This window comes from Xyrauchen texanus, chromosome 34 (genome assembly GCF_025860055.1).
Source record: "Xyrauchen texanus isolate HMW12.3.18 chromosome 34, RBS_HiC_50CHRs, whole genome shotgun sequence".
NCBI lineage: Eukaryota > Metazoa > Chordata > Actinopteri > Cypriniformes > Catostomidae > Xyrauchen > Xyrauchen texanus.
The window spans coordinates 39,069,638-39,094,882 of NC_068309.1; the positions used below are offsets into that span (position 1 = coordinate 39,069,638).

The following is a 25,245-nucleotide window of genomic DNA, read 5'->3' on the forward strand; positions in this document are numbered from 1 at the left end:
TGTGCAAGGGAATGTGCAATAAATAAACATATGTAGTCCGAGTAGGATGTAGTGTTCAACACCGGAGTTTAGAGTTAAGTAGGCTGACAGCTGAGGGAAAGAAACTGTTCCTGAGTCTGCTGGTGCGACAGTGAAGACTCCTATTGCATCTCCCAGATGGGAGAGGAGTAAACAGGCCGTGGTTGGGGTGAGAGGTGTCTTTGATAATGCTTCTCACCCTCCTTAGGCAGCGTTAGCGTTTGTTGTGAATGTCTTTGATGAAGGGTAGCTGAACACCAGTGATGTATCGGGCAGTTTTCACCACCCGCTGAGTGCCTTCTGGTCTGGTGGGGGGATGAGCAGGTGAGCTTTCCTTAGCTTCCTAATTAAAGGCGCTGTTGTGCCTTTTTGATCAGAGTGGAGGTGTTGTAGGTCCAGGAAAGATCCTCAGAGATATGGACACCCAGGAACTTGAAGCTTGTCACACGCTCCACTTCGTCCCCATCAATGTAGATGGGAGTGTGTGTGTGGCCCTTCCTAGTCTGCCGGTAGTCCACAATCAGCTCCTTGGTCTTCTGGGTGTTGAGTGTGAGATTGTTGTTGGCACACCACAATGCCAGGTGCTGTACCTCTTCCCTGTAGGCTGTCTCATCGTCGTCGCTGATCAGGCCTACCACCGTGGTGTAATCTGCAAACTTGATTATGGAGTTGAAGCCATGCCCAGGTATGCAGTCGAGGGTGAAGAGAGAGTAGAAGATTGGACTTAGCACACAGCCCAGTGGGGTACCAGTGTTCAAAGTGAGGGTGGAGGATTTGTGGTTGCTGATCCTAACACGCTGTCCCGTACTGTTTTGCACACGTTTGCAATTTCACTTTATGTAGAAATGTTATTCAGTCTGTGTAGTCTCATGTGGTTCTGTGTTTGTCCTATGTTGTTTTTATGTAGCACCATGGTCCTGAAGGAACGTTGTCTCATTTCGCTGTGTACTGTACTAACTGTATATGGTTGAACGACAATAAAACCCACTTGACTTGACTATTAGGGCAGCGTATAGCATGTTAGCACATTAGCATCATGAATTCAGAATCTAAACATTTTATACTGGAAATATATTACTTTATATCATCATTGAGTGGTTAAAGGTGCACTCAGCACTCATTTAAAAAGCTGAACCCAGTAACAAATTAAGTGTCATTTTGAAACATATATATAAAACCATGACCACTCACATGAAATAAAAACTCCAGTCACATCAGTAAACTAATAAAAAGCTGTTTTATACTATATGGAGAGGGTCCACTCATGGGGGCTGCCATTAGACCACATGAACAGCCAAATACTACATGCTCAGTAACCACCCTGTTATCAAATACCACCCTGTTATTGGACACTTTTGCTCATGGATTAAATGAATTATGGCTGGCTGTGAATTGTGAATTTTTACACTGGCATACATCACTGTAACAGCGCAACAGCTTGGTTCCAGAAGTAATAATCCCATTAATTTATCTCAAAGACGATTTGATTTTCATTGATAATTTATCAAATGTTAAAGACAGAACTACCGTGAGCTACGAGGTTGTTCGCCGATGTTATACGCTTCCGATATCTATATCTAGATGTCAACGTTTCTGTCACTCACTCATCATCTGTTAGAAGCCTCTTTGCAGCTGTGTTAACTGATTTATTTTTTATGTATTCCAGGGTAATATAATACAAAGCACAATGTTATAAATTTACACATAAATACATCTAAATATTTTTAAAATGGGAAACATAAAAAGTTTTGCTATACATTTACGTTGTTAAAGAATGCGGAAATGCGTCATAACACGTATGGATTCGAAAGGCAGTGGCAAACAAGCAGGAAGTGCAGCTTGAATGACAAGCAAGTTAGCCAACTGGAATTGAACGTACAGACACAGCGGCCCGCCTTTGTCAGTAGTCGACCCAATGGTGTTTCAGAACTACTTCTTCCGGTTTCTCGTAGGACATGTTTTATTGTATGTACATTTTGTTGAATATAAGCTAGACTGTTGCTCGTTAGATTAACGCACGCCAGATCTGCGGTAACTCCGCAGACAAAATCCTCTTCTATCGTGTGTGTGTAGAATTAAGCTGTAGTGTTGTGTGGAGCTGTAGTGTGCCAAGTCGCTTAAAGTTGCGGGATTTTCAGCGAGGTGGATCTTTGAGATTTTGAAGCTCAACACCGGACCATACACTCGTTGAGGCGCTCATTTACAACGTCAGTGTTGCGTCAAATTTCTCCGAACGCTTTCATTAAGGCGCTTTAAATTCGTTTGATTTATTGGCCTGGTTCTCTCTGGATTTACTCGTCATGAATGGGTTCAGCACGGAAGAGGACAGCCATGACGGCCCGCCTGCTCCGCCGTTCTTCGGCCAGAGCTGCTGTTTGATCGAGGACGGGGAGCGCTGCGGGCGCTCGGCTGGAAACGCCTCCTTTAGCAAGCGCATCCAGAAGAGCATCTCGCAGAAGAAACTCAAGCTGGACATCGACAAGAGCGTAAGCATCCCTAACGCTGAAATAGAGATTCGGGCTGGTATTTTGGGGGTTAATACTCGTACTTGGTATTGGTATCACAGGCCTCTACGCTAACAATATCGTTTAGGAGCACTCGTGACCCCAAGTTAAAGTTTAATTTAAATGATTTTGGAGCACGGTCAAAAATGAAAGAACACTAAGTAAAATAAAAAAAAATCTCACTCTGTCCGCAATACAACACATGCATAAGTATGGGCTGTAAATGAATGAATAATTACTACAGGAACAAGAAAGACAATATATAGGGCTACATTATAATTGAGAAAACACATTAGACACCTTTACTGATAAACTTTTTAAAGTTTATATTGTTAACCTCACACTCGCCACTAATTAACAGCAGACACGGCTGATCACCTTATAAACCAAGTAAAAATGTATTGTTAACGCTTTATAATAACTGTGATTAGTTATTAGCATTATATACAATATAACAGATTGGTTCATGAAAATTCAAATAAGAATGTACAGGGTAATATATATCAAACATTCATGACATAATGATCTGTAAATCATTATGTAAAATGTATTAATACTTATTGAAACATGCTTTTACTATACATTTTATATATATATATATATATATATGTATATGTATGCTGGTATTTGATCTAACTAAGGTGAAGGCATTGCTAGTGAATATAAATTATGTGACATGATATTTACCCAGTAGGCTTAATGTTGTATTAGCTTAAAGTATGGATGTGCATAGTTCAAAATCGCCATAACTGTATAAATGTCCACTAGACCCCAATCAGACATGTTTTTCTGGTACAGTTTAATGGCTACCAAGGGGAACCCTACAATAAAATAGCAGACAGATATTCAACAAATAGGTTAAATAATTATTAGTCATCGCACTATGAAGTGCATATTCCTTTAGCCAGAATCAAAACTTCAGGATCACGATCAAAAGTTCCTCTGATTCACAAATCATGACGGTCACTCCATGACTATCCAAGCAGGCAATCCAGGCCATTTACAATGTCAGGAGATTGCTGCTTTCGCTGGATTCACATGAGCATGAGAGAGCAACTTCAAAGTAAAAGCACTTGTGCTGTATGTACATTTCTTATTCACTATGCACTGAATGTACAATTGATTTGATTCTGTGTTTTTTGAGAAAATGCGGATGTGGACCTGTCATCCATGGTTGCTGGACTACTGTGTGTGCTGTTATTTCCTTCTCCCTAATATATTATCAATTTCTTCATGTGCAAATAAATTACTCAAATTTGATGACGAATTAGAAATCAGAAGAAACTGCTATCTACCACTTAACATACAATATAATTGTTAATTTTTTTTATTTTAGATTAATTTGACTAAGTTAAAGTTTAGTGTGAAATTGAGTAAATATATTGCAAAATAAGAGTTTATAAAAATATTTTAAGCAATTTTATGTCTGTTTATTACTATATTAAATTATAGTAAATTACTGCTCTCTGGATATCAGCATCAGCCATTATAAAACCATATTGTTCGATCACTAATAATTATAACCTTTTATTGCACAAAATGATCAGAATCCATTTTCACACCAAATGGGAAATTGCACCTCGATTTCTCACCGTGATAACATTTGAATAGAAACAATGGATTCCTGTGAGGCCATTCACACCTGGAGTGAACATTTGTGCAGACAAAAGAGTGTTTCACTGTCATCAGAAGCAACTGCAATTACCAAAACTGGTGACACAACAGCACCGAAAGCTGTTTTGCCCACCAACATTAAATGCTAAAGTAAGGCCGGGTGTACACAGTGCGAGTTCTGACACTCTGGAGGTTGGGAAATTCACAGCACAGCTCTTACCCTTGAAGTAGGGCTGCAACTAACGATTATTTTGATAATCATCTAATATAACGATTATTCAACTATTCTGGGGATTATTTCAATGATTATTAATTATCACTTAACCAACGATTCATCTTATGTCTCGGGTTAAATGGTTGTATTAAATGTGCTTGCTAACTGATGCAAGGTGATCCAGCAGATGGAAATAACTTAAATATATTAGATGGTTTATAGAAGAATAACAGTTTTATTTGGTCAAATGTAATAAATGAAATAAAATAAATTATAATGAACACTAAATAAATGCAAAATAATAAAGAAATACATTTTGAATATTGAGTAAATAGGTCTTAAATATATAACCCTTAAATTAAAGTCTATATTATGTTGTCTCATCTAATAAACTAAGTAAAAGAAGGGAATAGGATAGACTCAGGCCTCAGAGATGTAGTCAATGCAGAGAGCAAGGAGAGAAGAACTGAAAATATATTTGTCCAAACCCATATAATACAAATCTGTATGCAAGCTTTGTTTATCTCAATGTTTTTGTTCTGACAGAGAAAACAACACATTCAGCCGGGGTCCCTATGACATTCAGGGCCTACAACTGCGTGAAATGTACTATTTAAGATATACCATTTTTTTTAATCATAACCATAACTAATTCTAGCACTTTGGTAGGTATCATAATATATTCACTGAACAGAAAATAAATACTAAAAATCCCTGCATACATTTGGAGTTTTATCAAGTACATTGATGAAATGAATGTATAGATAAATTATTACATGAATGTGTATATATTAATGTGAATTCATAGCTGATTATAATTGATTCTAAGCATGATATCATATAAGCAAAGTATAAAATAAAGAAAATAATTTGTCCACATGCATTACTAACAACAAAGAGGACAAAATCATCTTTTAAAAACACCTCTAAATGACATTCCCTGAATTACAGGAAAAAAAGTATAGAAATAAGGGTTTAATTAAGTTTAATTCAGTAAAAAAACACTGCAAAACAATCTCGTGTTTGTTTGTTTTTTCATTTAAAAATATCAAAAAATCATTAAAACATTTTTAGACTTGTTTTTAGAGAATACGTTTTAAATATGTGTAATTTGTATTATTTATCTTGTTTATACTTCTGCCAGTGCAGTAAAGATAAAATACACTTAAATTTAAGATATATTATCTTAAAGCAATTCAAAATATCTTATATGTTGCTTTTCAGGTAAATGTATCTTGTTTTAAGGGTTTTTAGATTTAACGTCAAAACTGTGTGGATTGTTTTGTGTGTCCTCAGATAGAGCCCATACTTAAGTACACTATATGGACAAAAGTATTGGGACACCTACACATTACATCTACAGGAGCTTTTATGTCATCCAAATCCATTGGTTTTAATATCGAGTTGGTCCACCCTTTGCAGCTATAACAGCTTCCACTCTTCTGGGAAGGCTTTCTACAAGATTTTGGAGTGTGTCTGTTGGAAGTTTTGCCCATTCTTCCAGAAGAGCATTTGTGAGGTCAGACACTGATGTTGGACGAGAGGGCCTGACCCTCTGTGGAATATCTAGGAGGGAAGACATTTCAGGAACTCACTTGTTGCAACATGGCGTCCTATTACAGTACCACGCTCGAATTCAGTGAGCTCTTTAGAACGACCCTTTCTTTCACAAATGTTTGTAAAGGCACACTTCATGGCTAGGTGCTTGATTTTATACACCTGTGGCAATGGGCCTGAATGAAAGGCCTGAATTGAATGATTAAGAGGTGTGGCCCAATACTTTTGTCTTTAAAGTATATGTCAAGTATAGTGAAGATATCTAATTTCGTTCAAGAGTTATTGCCATTTACGTAAAAGTGGCAATGCCTACTTACCATGTTTTCGCGTATTGTAGCTAATGTGAATTGAAAGTTAAGACTTGAATTGTTTGGCAGTGGTTTGATCCCGACCGGACAAACGGCCTAGGACTAGTTCGCAAAAATAGGTTTTTAACATAATCTCAAATATTTAACAAACTGTGTGGCGGTTCTTAAGGCGAAGTTGTTCACAATGAGAAGAGCTATCATTTGATATTCATTTGAGTTTTTTAAAAACTTTGCGTTATATTCAACCATTAACAAACACAAAAATATTGATAGCGCCACCCAGTGGCTGATTTAGTAAAATTACTTTGCACAGACCTCTTAGGCCAAGAGTCAGATAGGTCCACTGGGTTTCATTACGATACCTTTGTTAACCTTGACTAATAGCTGCTGAAACGGCCATGTTTTTAAACCTATGCAAATTTTCTCATAGACATTGATGGCACAGAGACAAAGAAACTGCATGCAAAGTTTGAAGTCAATAAGACCAATGGTTCAATATTTACAACCATTTGTTTTGACTTCATACGTCAAGTTTAGTGAAGATATCTCATTTCGTTCAAGAGTTATAGCCGTTTACGTAAAATGGCCACACCTACTTGCTGTGTTTTCGCGTATCGTATCTAACTTGAATTGAAAGTTGAAACTTTTTTTTTACATTTTTTTATAATTATTGATATTGACTAGAGGTCGACCGATATGGGTTTTTTCAGGCCAATGCCGATCTTTTGAAATCCGGGTTGGCCGATTAATGCTGCCGATTTATTTTGGCTGATATTTGGCTGATATGTGCTTGTTTTTAACCTCTTATTTGAACCTTTTATTTGAAAGATAAAATGTAACACAAATAATTACTTAAGATAGACAACATTTCTCAACAAATACATTTATTGAACACTTGACCAATCTGCACTTGTACACTTAAAAAATGTATAATGTAAAAACATATTGTATAAATAATGTATAACAAATATATTAAATAAACAAAGCAGGTGTTACGAACTGCTCCGAGACACGAAGGTTGAGATCCAAATGCAGCTTTAATTAAGGGGCAATCCAGACACGTAATCCAATATTCAGAGCATCCAAGAGAAGCACAGGCATAACTAGGGATGGGTATCGTTAAGGTTTTTATGGTATTACTACTCCTACCGATACTGCTTATCGAGCTGGTACTTTAACAGTATTCTTAACGGTTCTTTTTGTTATATATATATATATATATATATATATATATATATTAAACAAAGATAAACATTATATAGTCACAGTGATTTAATTTCAGGAAGGTCTACTAACATTACTGTTCAGGTGTGGTCTAAAAAGAAATCTAATAAAGTAATCAATTGTAAAATATCACTGCATATTTTATCATAGATAGATTAATGCTTATTAAAACAGCAGTTATTAATTCAAGAGCTGTAAGTGATTTTCTCTTTGCCTTTTGTTGTTTGATTCGCAGTAATGGCTCAATCGTCAGCATGTTTATTAGACTGCTTCCCCTTTAAGACCGAGTTCAGATCTAATATGCTCCTGATGCAGCATATTTTCTCCCAACTATTTCCATAACTACGTCCATTTAAGACATAAACTGTGTTTAAGTGAATCTCCAAGCCGGTCGTTTTGACATTTTTGTGTATAGTTGATCGTTTAGATGCGCACATGAAACCCAAAGTAGCCTATACTTTGCTTGTCTCGTTGCGGTCTGTTTCGGAGTGCGCGCCACCTTGGGAACGGTATCTCTTGCGCTCTTTTTATTATTAAACGCGTCACGCAATTTAGCAACAGTAGCTAGAATGCATTTTACAACAATCACCGATCGTGCTGATTCTGATGTTAAGTTTGAGTTTTAGGGAGAAATGTCAGTGCACCGCTGTGAAGGGAAGGAAGTTTTGCTAGACAGAATGCGGCTTATGTATAAATATTCTTGTTATAATCTTTGGAAGGCGAAATCTAAAATAAAATCAGTCTAATATCACAGCTCTAAACCAGGCTACATTTGAATGTTTAGTTCTGTCCTCTGTCGTCACTCATTAAGCAGGGCTCGTGTTGTGCTCGCTGTGGCACTGCTTGAGCGAGATCTCTCTCTCTCTCTCGCTCTCTCTCTCTCTCTCTCTCTCTCTCTCTCTCTGACTGCGAATAGCTAAATTGCATCAGACAAATGGTTTCATATGATTATACATAGAAATGGCTGGCGAGATAAAATAACTTTCTCTTTATAGCAATAATAAATGTATTTTCTTAATTTCTCCAGTGCTTTCACAGCAGAACCGATAACGTCCGAGCTTACCAAAGCCAGTCCTTCAATAGCCTATAGTGCGTTGGTATCTTTTTTATTACTTATTTCTCTGCATTGAGTGACATCCCTCTCAAATATAAGACACACAAACAGAACAAATAAAAGTCTCAGATTCACTGTCTGTAATTGCAAAATTCTTGCTTACTTATTGTGACATGATAGCATCCCTTCTGCTGTGATAATGCAACTTCAACTACGCTATCAATATCCAAAGTAGCTTATCATCATCGCGTTTGTCGCGTTTTTTCTTGAAGTTGGCAGTAACATATCAAAAGTTTTTAATTAAATATAAAGAAGTTATACAAATTTAATCCTTACTGTTTTCTCCAAGGTACTTGGCTCCTTCCTTAGGCACTGGATGAGGTCTGCTCACTCTGCAGGAAAATGACTCTAGGGGCAGCGTGCGTCGAACACGTGTTCCACAACAACACTAGGCTGCCCACAGATGCGCTTGCCTAATAATCGGCTTGATATACTTGGATATTGGCCAATGCTGATTATGTAAAAAAATGCTAAAAATTGGCCGACCGATTACTCGGTCGACCTCTAATATAGACACTCCATAGAATCGTTTGGCATTGGTTTGGTCCCGACTAGTTCGCAAAAGTAGGTTTTGCAAAAAATACAAGATGGCAGAACATTTTTCAAGATGGAAATTAAATTGGAGACAAATGTGACAAACGGTTAAAATTATGGCCATTTTTCTAAAAGTTTTTGGTTTTGCTCACTATTGTGCCATCATCTAGCAGATCGTGGCGAGACTTTGTGCCAGAGCAGTGCCAGTGCGGACCAAGTTTCATGTCTCTACGTGTTACGGCTTGGGCTCCACGATCAGTTTTAAGGCAGAAAAGTAATAATAATAATAAAAACAATATAGCTGTGAGCAGCAATTAACGGGGTTCAAGCTGTTTGAGGCCTTTAAGCACATGCGTAAAAAGGTATTATGTTTTATTTAGCTAGCATGTAACTACCTAGATTATAGATGGAATAGATTTCATTTTCAGCCAATGCAGGCTATTTACTAAGGAAATACATGCTTTTTAAAGCTCATAGCGCCACTTATGGTCCGATCTCCATAAATGTTTGCATACTTGTTTAGAATCATATGTCGCATGTGCTCACCTAATTTTTGTGAAGTTCTGAGTTTTTGCTTAGGAATTATGGGCTTATTTGTACACTTGACCATGGCCATTTTCTAAATGACACAGTTATAGCTACCCAAAGGGTAAAGTTCAAAATGTTGTTTCATAATTGTTGACCTAGAGAGTCCAAAGAATTGTACTGCATTGGTTTTATTGAGGTTGAGCGAAAAACTTAGGACTTGTTCATAAAAGTTTTTTTACATAATCATGAAAATTTAATTAACGATTTGATTGACAGCAGTGGTTCTTAAGGCAAAGTTGTTCAGTATGAGGAGATCTAACAAATGAAATGAATTATAGCTGCATCTCAATTCAGAGGCTGCATCCTTCAAAGGCTGCATTCGAAGGACGATTGCGTTTCTGCTGTGTGATAGGCTGTACCAATTTGAAGGCTCCTCAAAATGCGGCCTCCAAATGTGTCCTTCGTTTTCGGTAAAATGATAGATACAACAGCTGAATCCTAAGATGCGATTTATATATAGTTTATTATCTTTATTATATACAGAAATAGACCATGGTGAAAATATTTAGTTTTTGAACCCTGTTTTGTTTTAGACAGTTTAATATAACTTTCCAAAAAGTCCAGTACAAACGTTACAGTCACTAGACAGCTGTCACAGTTGTTAGGTGACAAGAACAGTCTTCTGTAAGCTAGACTTTCCCAATTAACAATGCTCAGTCTGACCTTTACGGCCTACGAAGGCATGACATTTGAAGTACGAGTCCTTTGAAAGATGCAGCCTTTGAATTGGGATGCAGCCATTGTGTGTATGTGTGAAACAACACGCGTCCATTGGCTGATTTCTTTCAAATTTCTCAAAGACCTTAAGGGCCAGGAGTCGAACAGGCCCACCAAGTTTTGTGCCAATCGGCCTCCATTAACCTTGTCTAATAGGTGCTCAAATTCATTGGCTGATGGTGGCCATGTTTTTTGAGATACACCATTGTCCTCATAGACAGTCATATCACCTTGGACAAAGACACTGCGTGCTGGTTTTCAACTCAGTCAGACTAACTGTTGCATAGTTAGAGCAGTTTTGACACTTGGTGGCGCTTTAACAGGGATAAACATGAAAATGGCTGTAACTATAGAACTGTTGGTCCGATTGACTTCATACATTGCTTGGGCTTGCGGCGCCAATGCCGAAATGACGTAATTTTTGTTGCACGCAACTTCACACATTCAGAATCCGCTTTATTGCTAAGTATGCTTGCACGTACAAGGGATTTGTCTTGGTGACAGGAGCTTCCAGTGCACAACAATACGAAAACAGCAGCAAGACACAGATAATTAAAAACAAAACAAAGAAAAAAAAATTAAGTAATAAAAATAAATAATTATACATATACGTACGTACACTCAGACACACACCTACATACATACCCACATACACACACGTAGTACAAATCTGTATAAATATTGTTATAAATTGTAAATAAATACTAATGATGACAATAATAATAATTATACATTTTTATTAATATTATTATTATTATTGATTTAATTTTAATCTTACACACTTTTGAATCACTTTGATCAAGGACTGAATCCATCAAAAGATTAAACACTCCTCCCATTATTATATAATGAGGGGTGCCAGTGACATTCCGTCAAGATCTATAAAAAAAAGCCCTTATCAGCATTAGGTGCGTAAATATTAGCCAAAAATCATCCTTTGCCCCTGAATTTCTGCTAAAACAATAATGACTCTTCCTAATTTATCTTTAATTTAAATTGTAGATGCTTAATTATCAGTGTAATGACTCCCCTGCTCTTACTTGAGCCAGCACTAAAGAAAACAAAACTTCTTGTGGTGAACGTTGCATTTCCTAAAGAAACACTATATCATATTTCTTACGCTTATATATTGAAGCTCTGTTATTTCAGGTATTGCACTACATTACTTCGAATTCTGCACGGAATATCATGTTTGTGCTTATATTAAATGCAAGTATAATTAAGGGAAACTGCACGTTTTAAGAGCTTTCTTTTTCTTTTACTTTTTGTGCTCTATCATGCAGTAATACATTGGGCCCGTGACCCAAGATGAGTTTGACACCCCTGCTCTAGATAAAGCTACAGTCACACTAGACTGATGCCTAATGTGAATAATATCATGAATAAATACATGCTTGTAGCACGATTCTCTATTTTTGGTCTTCTGCCCTGAATTGAGCCAGGCAATATTTACATATTAAAGAGATGTGCACTTTTTTTTCTTTTCTAAATAGGTCCGACATTTGTACATTTGTGACTTTCACAAGAACTTCATCCAGAGTGTGCGCAACAAACGGAAGAGGAAGACCAGTGATGATGGTGGTGAGTCACCTGACCATGATGTCGAAGTCCCAGAGGTAAATAAAACGCACCAGTCAAGAGTGACATTAAAATGAAGCACACGCTACAAAAGTGTTTCCCAACCTTTTTTCGCTGTCAGTACCCAGACAGCACCATCATTAAGGCTCAAGTACTTCATCAACACAAAACCAAAAGGCTAAATATGATTTATATATATATATATATATATATATATATATATATATATATATATATATATATATATATATAATTTATATAGAACTGAAAAAGTAGACTTGCTTTAAGAGAATGTATCTTGAATATAAGTGTATTTTGTATATTAGTGTATTTTTTCACTTGTAAATACAATGCTAGTTTTTCTGCATTACCGGAAGTACCAAGAACCGACTCGATAAGGTACCAGCGCGTGGAATGACTGACACACGACTGCTTTAAAATGCTTATTTTGAGCGCATGCTCTGCTAATCCTTAAACTTACAATTAATCATATTAAAATCATGACATGTACTAGTGTGATTTATTAAACCGCCCAAGGCTGCAGTCTTAGTGTGGAAGAGCTGCGTACTTGGAATTAATTAAGATATCCGACCGCTCCAACATATTGAGAATCATTCCTGATGTTGTATCAGATGACATAAAGCACTAATCTACTGTGAACTACACAGCACATGTAAACTATATATTTATAGAATTAAATCACAGCATTTGCACTTTAATCTCAACTCAACATTATTTGTAAAGCATTTAAAACAACAGAGTTGACCAGAGTGCATTAATACAATTTAAAAAATAACATTTAAAAATTACCTAATAAACACCAGTAATCTAAAACACAAAAATACAAGTACTCCAAAACTGTGTTCTACATTTAATTTGTAATGTAATATTCACTGTAATGATAATAATAACAATGAAGCAATATATCACAAGCAAGACTGCTATTGAATAAAAGTTTAGCAAAAAAATGCAATTTTCACTTGTTAAAAGATTAAGAATGATTTGATTATACTCTATTTTGATGATGCAATTAAACTAAAACAGGGAGTTCTGGAAAAATAATAACAAAAAGGAAATCATGATTTTGTAAAGAATACAACTGATTTCAGTAGGGTGCTACTTAAAAATATTTAAGCAATGCATCCTTGATTGAGAAACTCTTGAAGGAAACATGGATTTCTTTTAAGTTATTATTTACATTGAAAAGTAACTTTTTAAATAGGCTAAACCGGTGTGTTCAATAGCACATTTTCATAATGGCATATTTATGCTGTGGTACCAAAATTGGTATCGAGAACCATGAAGTTACACTGGTATTGATACTGACTACTGAAATTTGACTAAAAACACTAGTTGCAGTGTACAAAGACTACATTCTCTCACTCTCTCCTACGTTCACTTCAATCAATCTTTAACTCACAAAAAACAAACTCTTCTTAATAGATCTGCGTCGGCAATTTTCTACACTATAAGACTAACCCTGTGACCGTGACATTTATTATGATTCACTATGTCGCAGGCCATCATGTAAGATGTCGCAGAGCTGACCGCACAGAGAAATGCCAGTTTCTGAGTTTATGTACATTAACTTATTGCTTCCTTATTATTTGAACTTTAATGAACAGGGTTTTTACAAGGTACTTAAAGTACTTGAATTTGGCTTTTTCAAATTCATGTCCTGGATAACTCTTGAAAATAGCTATTTTGTAGTTTTACAAACTTTTTTTAATACTATTTAATTATTTTTAAAAAGTACCCTTGAATTGTAAAAATGTTTTTTTTTAATCACTATTATATCTCTTCTAGCATGAATTCTGCATATATAAGTCTTTTGAGAAATTTCTGTTTGTGTATATGCAATTTCGCAACCAGAATAAACATTTTTTTACAGTGTTTTCCAGAGATCTGTTTTCGTTTTCAAAATAAAATATTTATTTGACACAAAAAATTTTTTTTACTTTAACTTGGAAAAACAATGGTGACTCGGATCATGTCAAAAAGTAGATACAAGATCACAAAACTTTCACTATTATTCTCACAAAAGGTACATGAGTTATTTACATCAGAAAACTTGGATATAAATATGTTACAAGGGTACATTTTGTGCAAGATTTTAAAATGCACTTCTTTGCATTTATTATTCATGGAGTATTTATAAGGTAATAACCATGCTTTCCACCAATATATGTTATTTATGATTGAGTTTCTCTTGGGGAATTAGAATTTTGTGAGTGTAGTAATTGACAAATAATTATCCGCAAAGCATCACTATTATAATCTCACATACTTATTAGTGGTGCTTGTGGAGCAAAGCATCACTGTTGTAATCTCACATTCTTATTATTATTATTAATGGTGCTTGCAAAGCATCACTATTACAATCTCAAATACTTCTTAGAGGTGCTTGCAAAGTTTTGATATAAATGATGATCACAAATGTAAAAAATCCCATAGATTTACATTGGCTGAGCAAAAATACCACCTCTACTGGAGCAATTCTGTGTACTAGAGGGTGGAGCTCCAGAACATTAATTTTTCATCTGCTGAAAATGACAAATACATGCATGCTTCGAGAGCACTGTTTTGTGTGACACAGAGAGCCATGCCAAGAACATTCAAGCGATTTTACACCATTCAAGCGGAAGAACACACAAAACGATTTGATTCAGTGCTCGCAGGCTATTTTGTGTGACACAGAGTGCCGAGCCGCGTCCTGTCTCTGACAACGCGCTTCTGTGGACTGTGGACACAGTCTGTATTTTATCATCTCACACCCAAACAAATGAGAGAGTATTCTGTATTGATCGGGTGTCTGCATGGTTTACACAGTTTATTGTACAGGTTATTTAATTGCTGTTCTAAACTAATGCGCTCATTGTAACACGAGCACACAAACAGAGAGCGCACAAGCCCGAATTGCTTTCTCTTTCGTCTCATCCTTAGGGTTGAACAGACAAATACACCTTGCCGAATTCAACATTCTAGCGATTTCAAACCGTTCAAGTGCAAGACAACACGAAAGGATTCAATTCAGTGCTCGCGAGCTGATTTTTGTGACAGAGAGCCCAGCCACATCGTGTCTCTGACAATGCGTGCTCCCGAAGCCACTTTAGCTTGCATCTTTGCAGGTTTGTCAATTGTATGTGTTTTAAGGCTTGCCAGTTTGAAAATTAAAGCGATTTAACACCATTCAAGCACAACAAAAGGCAAAACAACTCAATTCATCGCTCACAAGCCATTTTGTGTGACACAGAGAGCTGCGTCGCGTCTCAGACAACGCGTGTCCCCGAAGAGGGTCCGAAGATGCCGGCGCGTCCTTCTGGATTTTTCCTCTCATAACAGGGTAAACAACTTAAAATACTGCAGAATTTTTGCCAATACGGATAAATGTAAGACATCATCCACCCGAAGGGCTAGAAACCCTATTGTAATTGCTAAGATTTTTATTAGGGGTTCAAGCACGAAGTGCTAGAAACCTATTGTAATTGCTAAGATTTGTATTATTATTATTATTATTATTAGGGGTTCAAGCCCGAAGGGCTGAAACCCTATTGTAACTGTATGGATTTTTATTATTATTATTTGTATTATTCTGCCCTAAAATTGACCGTGTAGACCAAACCGTAAGTCGTAGAGAGCTGAAACTGTGAGGGAGTGTAGTACCCCAGAGTACTACAGCTTATCAAAGTTTCGGTCTGATCGGCCTCAAGGTGGCGCTATAGTGATCATGTTTACGTTTTGGCCCATAACTCCTAAATCGTTTGAAGCTCACTCAAGTTTCTTACACCGTTGGATTCCTTGGCTCAAGAAGAACAAAACGTTTATCTCCGATTTGCAGAATTCAAAAAACCTACTTTTTCGAACTCCTAAGCTGTATGTTCGATTCGCATGAAAATTGGGGTGTGTCTACTATGAACCCTCCTGCCAAAATGTATCAGTGTAATTTTGATTCATCGATACATTGCGAAGATATAAGCCAACTAATTGGTCGGGCATCGTCCATTTTGTACGTATTGACCAATATCTACCAAACGAAAAGGCCAAATGTTACCAAACTTGTTAAAAATAGACAACAGGACATTCTGAAGATGCATGCAAAGTCGCAAAATATTTCGCCTATAGGGGGCGCTACAACAAAAAAACACTAATAACTCTGCAACCAAAAGGCTAACATATCCTACAATATCAATTGGACAAATAAAAAACATGGCTGCCAGCAGCCAATCAGTTTTCAGCAAATAATATCAAATCTTAATGGCCGACCGTTAATGTTAATGTACAAAACTTGATAAACATAGACAAAAGGACATTCTGAGGATGCACACAGTCTCAAAAAATTTCGCCAATAGGGAGCGCTATAACTAAAAAATGCTCATAACTCTGCAACTGTATTATCAATGAAGTTGAAACATTTTTATGCTTCTTGAAGGGGCCAATTGTTAACATAGTCTACAATATGGCCACCAGCAGCCAATCATATTTCAGCAAAATGGCTGTATAAATGGTGTGTAAATTATTGTATATTATCCAATGTTTTATTGTGAACTACATCTAGGACTCCCTAGTTCAATCATTATCAGTTGAACTTTAGTTATTTATTTAGTGGTTGCGTTTATCATGTGTGTTTGACCAAGTGTATCCAAAAGCCTATAATTCCTAAAATTAATATTCAAACTTCTAAGACCTTTTTGGAGATTGAGTGCTTTGTGGCTTTATAACAGTTAAAAAGTAAAAAAAATGACCACCATAACAATTACCCTGTTTCAGGATCGTTGAACACAAGACATCAGTCATATTTAACACCAGTTTGCAAATTCAGCAACTTACAAATTACATGTACAAATACATTCATTTTTTGCATACTTTGAAAAGTTCTTAAAAGGCTTGAACCCCGTTAATTGCTGCTAGCAGCTATATTTATTATTATTTATTTTTTTGATTCTGTCCTAAAACTGATCGTGCAAACAAACCGTAAGTCGTAGAGAGCTGAAACTTTGAGGGAAGTTAGTCCCCCAGAGTACTACAGCGTATCACAGTTTCGGCCCAATCAACATCAAGGTTGCGCTATAGTGATCATGTTTACGTTTTGGCCCAGACTCAAGTGTCTTACATCGGTGGATTCATTGGCTAAAGACAAACAAAACGTATCTCCGATTTCATTTCTGTCATGAAATGTTTCACACTAATTTGCATAATTCGGAAAACTACTTTTTCTAACTCCTACGGCGTATGTGCGATTCGCACAAAAAATGGGTTGTGTCTACTAGGAAAAATTATCAAAGGAATTTTGATTCGTCGATGCGTTGCGAAGATATAAGCCAACAAATTGGTCATGCATCGTCCATTTTGTACGTATTGACCAATGTCTACCAATGAGGCTACCAAGTTTTATGAAAATCGGCCATAAGTTGGCACTATAATACAGACATTTACCTTTTCGACAATAACTCTCAAAATTCTTTTATTCTCTTATTCCTTGCACTAAGACCTACAAAATGTATATCTTCGTGCTATGGCATTTTATAAAATGTTTCCGCTTTTCTAATTATCTAAAAAAGCTACTTTTTAGAAATGTTCGAATCTTCCTTTTGGACTGTGACTGTGAGCGTGAAAGTTGTCCGGCTTAATGAGATCTATATGTGTGCAAAGTTTGGTGACTGTACCTCAAAAGGGATGTGCTAGATAGCCCTCCGAACATGCCCATGTTCTAGGTGGTGCCGAAGAGAAAAGAAAAAAGAAAAGCTAGGTGATACTATGGTGTAATTCTTGCAAAGCAAACTTTGAACTTAAGTTTTTTATTTATTTTAACCAAAAATTCAAATTAAACTAAAACAAATGAAGGGCAATTCAAATTGTGTTGTTCAACTTTTTGAAAGATGACTTTGCAACAGTTGTGAAGGGCAACATCTCTTTGGAAACTAATCTACTTCATCCGTGCATTCTGTTCAGACCAAAATATTTTTCAGTTTGTTAACAAACAAAAATTTATAAAAAAATTATATGTCAGACATGCACATAGATGGCTTTTTATGTGTTTCTTCAAGCGCATGTCTGTGTGTCTAACAGCATTTCTTGTGTCATTCTGAATCTGAGACGTCTTACAGTTACCCACCATGTACGTTATATTTACTACCTGCATATAAATGTCCTTTGTCAGTGAGCGTGTAATTTGATATATTGGAAAAGGACATCTGGCTTTCAATGCGTTATTTAGGTTTGTTTATCATGGGTCGTAAACTCTTCATTAGGCAACTATTCTCTAGTTAAGGCTGTTCTATTTGTCAGGCTATTGTACTGATATTGGAAGTTTTATTCATAATGGTATAAAATTTCACACCGGTGTTGTCTTTTGTTCTGAGTTAAACCAGTAACACTGTACACCGTGGCAACACTACTAGCGATGCTCTCAACTGAAGGTGGTGCACATCCTCCTGCCGGTGCTCAACTGAAGGTCCTTCTTGGCTTGGGCTAAGAGTGTGTCCTTAGAGATCTGTCTGGTGGCATACTGGGCTTCCCCTAACACCTTTGCCAGGTTTAACAACTTGGATGTTTCCTCCCTCTCAAATTTTGACTGACTGTGTTTTTGACTGAATTTATGTGTCAATGTTTCACTTCCCTTTTGGCTAGTGTCATTGTAATTATACAATCTGTCTATGGCATGTGTTTTTCTCTACCCTTCCACTGTGATGTAAAGGAGATTTTCTCAGCAGTTTTCATTCTTCAGATTGGCTAGTTTTAGTACATTAGTACATTGTTATACTAATTTAACCCCATATAGGCTACTGGTTCTTTTTCTTTGTTTATCAATACCAGGTGGAAGTTGTCAATGTTTCTTCACTACCCTATTGGCTAGTGGGCATTGCTTTAGTGCTTATGAATCAGTAGCACAGGATTATGGTATACAATTCCCATAGTGTCGAAGTGACCAACTTAAGGAGGGAATATGACTTTGCTTAGTTTGCCGCACTACTGATTTCTTGCTGTTAAGCGGCTGAGAGATGGCTCATCACTTCAGTCGAACGATCCTAATAAAATGGCACTGTGCTCTGGTTTATATTCCTGGGTTGATGCTCATATAAGGTGCTAATAAGACTGCTGTGAGTTTAAAGGGTCATGATACCCCGTTTCAGCAAAGTTGAGTTCTCACCACATTTTCACAAAATGCCAACCAAAGTAGGCGTGATCAGCAGTGGAGTGATGGGAGAAGGGGAAGGGATCCAAATAATTCAGATTTATTTAGCTAATGCTGTTAAAAGCATCAAAGATAGAGGTCGACCGATATTGTTTTTTTCAGGCCGATGCCGATCTTTTGAAATCCGGGTCGGCCGATTAATGCTGCCGATTTATTTTGGCCGATATTTGGCTGATATGTGCTTGTTTTTAACCTCTTATTTGAAAGATAAAATGTAACACAAATAATTACTTAAGATAGACAACATTTCTCAACAAATACATTTATTGAACACTTGACCAATCTGCACTTGTACACTTAAATTAAAAATGTATAATGTAAAATTATATTGTATAAATAATGTATAACAAATATATAAAATAAACAAAGCAGGTGTTACAAACTGCTCCAAGACACGAAGGTTGAGATCCAAATGCAGCTTTAATTAAGGGGCAATCCAGACATGTAATCCAATATTCAGAGCATCCAAGAGAAGCACAGGCATAACTAGGGATGGGTATTGTTAAGGTTTTAATGATATTACTACTCTTACCGATACTGTCTGCTTATCAATCCGGTACTTTAAAGGTATTCTTAACGGTTCTTTTTGTTATATATATATATATATATATATATATTACACAAAGTTAAACGTTATATAGGCAGAGTGATTTAATTTCAGGAAGGTCTACTAACATTACTGTTCAGGTGTGGTCTAAAAAGAAATCTAATAAAGTAATCAATTGTAAAATAACACTGCATAGTTTATCATAGATAGATTAATGCTCATTAATGCAGAAGTTATTCATTCAAGAGCTGCAAGTGATTTTCTCTTTGCCTTTTGTTGTTTGATTCGCAGTAATGGCTCAATCGTCAGCATGTTCATTAGACTGCTTCCCCTTTAAGACCGAGTTCAGATCTAATAGGCTCCTGATGCAACATATTTTCTCCCAACTATTTCCATAACTACGTCCATTTAAGACATATACTGTGTTTAAGTGAATCTCCAAGCCGGTCGTTTTGACATATTTTTGTGTATATTTGATCGTTTAGACCCGCACATGAAACCCAAAGTAGCCTATACTTTGCTTGTCTCTTTGCGGTCTGTTTCGGAGCACGCGCCGCCTTGGGAACGGTATCTCTTGCGCTCTTTTTATTATTAAAAGCGTCCCGCAATTTAGCAACAGTAGCATTTTACAACAATCACCGATCGTGCTGATTCTGATGTTAAGTTTGAGTTTTAGGGAGAAATGTCAGTGCACCGCTGTGAAGGGAAGGAAGTTGTGCTAGACAGAATGCGGCTTATGTATAAATATTCTTTTTATAATCTTTGGAAGGCGAAATCTAAAATAAAATCAGACTAATATCACAGATCTAAACCAGGCTATGTTTGAATGTTTAGTTCTGTCCTCCGTCGTCACTCATTATGCAGGGCTCATGTTGTGCTCGCTGTGGCACCGCGTCAGCGAGATCGATCTCTCTCTCTCTCTCTCTCTCTCTCTCTCTCTGACTGCTAATAGCTAAATTGCATCACAGACAAATGGTTTCATATTATAATACATAGAAATGGCTGGTGAGATAAAATAACTTTCTCTTTATAGCAATAATACATTTATTTTGGATTTAATTTCTCCAGTACCGACAGCAGATCCGATAACGTCCGAGCTTACCAAAGCCAGTCCTTCAATAGCCTATAGTGTGTTGGTATCTTTTTTTATTACTTATTTCTCTGCATTGAGTGACATCCCTCTCAAATATAAGACACACAAACAGAACAAATAAAAGTCTCAGATTCACTGTCTGTAATTGCAAAATTCTTGCTTACTTATTGTTACATGATAGCAACCCTTCTGCTGTGATAATGCAACTTCAACTACGCTATCAATATCCAAAGTAGCCGAACATCGCGTGTGTCGCGTTTTTTTCTCGAAGTTGGCAGTAACATATCAAAAGTTTTTAATTAAATATAAAGAAGTTATACAAATTTAATCCTTACTGTTTTCTCCAAGGAACTTGGCTCCTTCCTTAGGCACTGGATGAGGTCTGCTCCCTCTGCTGGAAAATGACTAGGGGCAGCGTGCGTCGAACACGTGTTCCACAACAACACTAGGCTACCCACAGATGCGCCTGCCTAATAATCGGCTTGATATACTTTGATATTGGCCGATGCCGATTATGTTAAAAAATGCAAAAAATCGTCCGATTAATCGGCCGACCGATTAATAACAAAATGCACTTAACAAAACACTGTTTTGTAAGCTCACAATACATTACACAGAATCACATTGGTAATGTTATATCTGTAATTTAATGCACAAATAAATGCCAAGCCATGTACTCTGTATTGAAAGCATGTTCATGTTTTTTACACTTAAATAACTTTTGAGACTGATTCCAAGACGTTGATTCAAAAATATAAGTGCTTAGATTGATTAACACACTCCCATTAAGCTTGGATTGATCGACTGATCGATAGCATGTCTAGGACAATCAATGTAAACAAAGGAGCCCCAGTCAGAGACCTACCTCACTGCAAATCTTTAAACACTCACGTTAATAGATGTGTGTTGAATGAACATTTAAAAGGTTTTGCCATAGATTGAAAGCATTTCCTGTTCCTCTGTCAGCATTGCAAGGAGACTATTCAGTCTTGAACAACCACGTTCCGGTATATAAACTTTCTCAACTGAAGCACTTGAGAGTTGAAGCACTGGTAACGTGATTTAATGAATATGAAGAGGTTTTCACTGTTGTATTTGTTTGTTTGTGGCTGAAGTGAAAAGGTGTTTGTTTGTTTTTTGAAAGAGGTCTCAAGTTTTAAACCTCAAAGAGTAGCCTAAGTCTAAGAACATGGGCAAAATATTACCACCTTTTGGTCAAAATAAATCACTTACCAGTTTTTTGTTTATAATATCGCAGTTCAAATCGCAAAATGACTTTTTGTCCAAATTGTGCAGCCCTAGACTTTCAGATACATTTACTAAAATGTTCTGTCTGTAACCGTGATGCATTTTGTGATTAAAAAATAGTTATAACTCTGATTACTTGGAATAATCACCAAATGCCCATTGACACAAGCATCATATTTGTGCCATGCTGTTCTTTTAGCAGTAATGATGTTAGTGAATGTAAAAGTATGTTTAATTTAATAATATACATTTAATAAGTGCTTACCTTTTCTATATCAGGTTGACTTGTTCCAGCTCCAGGTCAACACACTGAGACGTTACAAGCGGCACTACAAAATCCAGACCAGACCTGGACTCAACAAAGCCCAGCTAGCAGAGGTATATTCTCTCTCTTTTTACTTTTTTGTAATTTGAAGATCTTTTTAACATAACCATTGTTGCCAAGTACATTCAAAATGTTAAAAACGTAATTATTCATTAATAAATGTCATCATTATATCAAGGCGTGCTTTCCACATTGTTTTTCATGAAATAAAAATAAGGAAAAAATATAGCTGCAAGCAGCAATGACAAGGCTAAGCAAAGCCTATATTCACCTATATATTCAAAGAGTACAAAGAATGTTGATGTAAAACTTTTAGACTAGGCAGTTGGGTTTCGAGCATGCAGCTTTTCTAGCAGCTTTTCCAACTGTCCAGAGCATTACCTACTGTGCCACAACACCATGAACAACTATGAACATAGCTAAAGATACCAAGTTGGGAGCAAGATTATTCTGGTTTTGCATTTTCAAATCGGTTTTTATTTTCAGATTTGCTATAAATTTCAGTTTCGTTTGAGTTATTTTCATTAATGATTTTGTTAGATTTAGTTTAGTTTTTATTTTGTAAACACATTTATATATATATATATATATATATATATATATATATATATATATATTAGTTTCAGTTTTATATATTCAGTTTACTTACTCGGCATACTTGTGCATAATAACAATAACATAATGGTTTGAGATGCAACGAAGTCACAAAGAACCAAACAAAAGCAAATCAAAGGTATAAAAAGTTCAAAACGTTAAACATGAAATCTTGTTAAATTGTTGAGACTCACTGTACCGACGGGGGGGGGGCACTCCAATCCATGGTTGTCTGTTAAATATGCAATCCCTCCAGGATTTTGCGATCTTGCAAATTTTTCTTAAAAAAATTTAAACCGAAATCTGAGGGAATCCCATTGCTTTCCTTCATGTTTGATGGTGGCAAAACATAATGCTTGAAAGCTTGAAGCAGTCACAACACATCCAAATGCACAGCTGCCGTCATCTCCATAGTAACAGTGTAGCGTCTCCTTCACGTTGTGCGTTCACTATCAAAATCCTTCTAATTTCACTGGACCGCAGACAGCACACATACATCACAGCTAGCGTTTAATCTTCACCCTGCGTGCTGCGATTGAGATACTAAAATAATTTGATGTGCTATTAATACAGTACGCTATACAAATCTAAACATTCTGACTACTTTGCTGAAAATAAATGTTCATAAATTTTTTGCAACATATATTTTAAATTATGACAATTTAATTTTCATATATGTAACATTTTCTGATACACTTGTGGAATTAAAATTTGTACATAAATTCTCAAATATATCAGCTCTAATTGTATTTGTTTGTATGGCCATAAATCAGACAATGTAATAATTGCAACAGGCCTAATTATTGAATCCTCATTTCTGTTTTTAGTTAGCAGATATTTTGCATGTCTATTATATAAGTTTATCTGTCGGTCTTCTAAGTGTGTGTGTGAGATTCTATTTTTATTTTTTGCCTGCTAACAGCTTACGTTGTTGTGTGCTAAAATATTTACATGTAATTGCATTTACAATGTAATTAACACAATTACAGAGGAATACAATGATGATTTGTGAGTATTCACTGCAAAACAACCCTCCAAAAAATCCTGCAATCTGCATCGCAAAATCCTGTTGGGACTGGATTTTATCGATTAAACCAGGATGCCAGAGGCCGCTTTAGTGCATAAAATGATCCAAATGCCAACATGAAGAAAAAGAGTGCACATGCATATTATAGATATATTATGCTTTCTGCTTCATTCTATGAATAGAATCCACATGAAATCAGTAAAAGAAGCTGTTATAAACCTCAGTGATGATTGAAAGTAAGATATTTGCATTAGAGTATGTGTAATTACAGTATCTGCAATGTTAACCCTCTGGGGTCGACGGACGCGCCGGTGCGTCCTGCTGGATATTTTCGTCATTACAGCAGAAATAACTTAAAATACTTTGTCATATTTGGGTATACAGATAAGTGTAAGACATCATTAGAGACTATAAAGGGTCTACTTTTATTTGTGTACACTCACAATAACAAAATCTTTTGCTTTTGTAAAATAAAGAAAATAAAGTGTGAGCTTTCAGCTGTCTCTGTGTTCACGAGCATATTTCAGAAACATGTCACAAAAATGAACTGAAACTCCGGGAATACTTATCACACAAACATGAGACATGTCTAAAGAAAGATTAAAATGTCTACTTTTAAATAAAACAATTACAATTTTAAACAAATATTCTCCTGCAATGCAATCTGTTTGAAACAAAGCGATATACAGTTTGTACAGTTTTTACTGGTCTATCTAATTATCTGTAATGTGATCCCACCCCCAGCAGAGCGTGCCATTCATACGCTAATGTGCTGAGACGATCAATGCAAATGTACACGTCCCTGACGGTGAGGTTTAATGTAAACACAACACAACTCAACTTTTCTGCGTGTTTGTAACGATACACAGGCGACTGTGAGGTTTGATTTAAACACATTTCATTCATTTTTCTGCACGTTTGCAACGATACACAGACGAGAAAGCTCCAAGATATTAAGGAAGTTAACATTTTCTTCAGAAGAAGAGCGGGACTCTGACATTTGTATTTTGAAGAAAATTTTACATTTTAGAAAATCAGCATATTATAATGATTTCTGAAGGATCATGTGACACTGAAGACTGCAGTAATGATGTTGAAAATTCAGCTTTGATCACAAATTGCATTTTACAATATATTTAGATAGAAAGCTGTTCTTTTAAATTGTAAAAAGAGTTCAGAATATCAATGTTGTTTCTGTATTTTGGATCAAATAAATCCAGTCTTGGTGAGCAGAAGAGACTTCTTGTAA

The 25,245-nt window shown here is 36.1% G+C and overlaps 1 protein-coding gene across 1 annotated transcript in view; it reads left to right on the forward strand.

Moving 5' to 3' along the window:
- The first annotated feature begins 1,962 nt into the window (after positions 1-1,962).
- sap30l (sap30-like) overlaps positions 1,963-25,245 on the forward strand; it is a 50,441-nt gene continuing 27,158 nt past the window's right edge. The window contains exons 1-3 of the mRNA XM_052104505.1: positions 1,963-2,504; positions 11,886-12,008; positions 22,330-22,428. Coding sequence (XP_051960465.1) covers positions 2,319-2,504; positions 11,886-12,008; positions 22,330-22,428 — 408 coding nt within the window. The 5' untranslated portion in view covers positions 1,963-2,318. The remainder of the gene's footprint in view (positions 2,505-11,885; positions 12,009-22,329; positions 22,429-25,245) is intronic.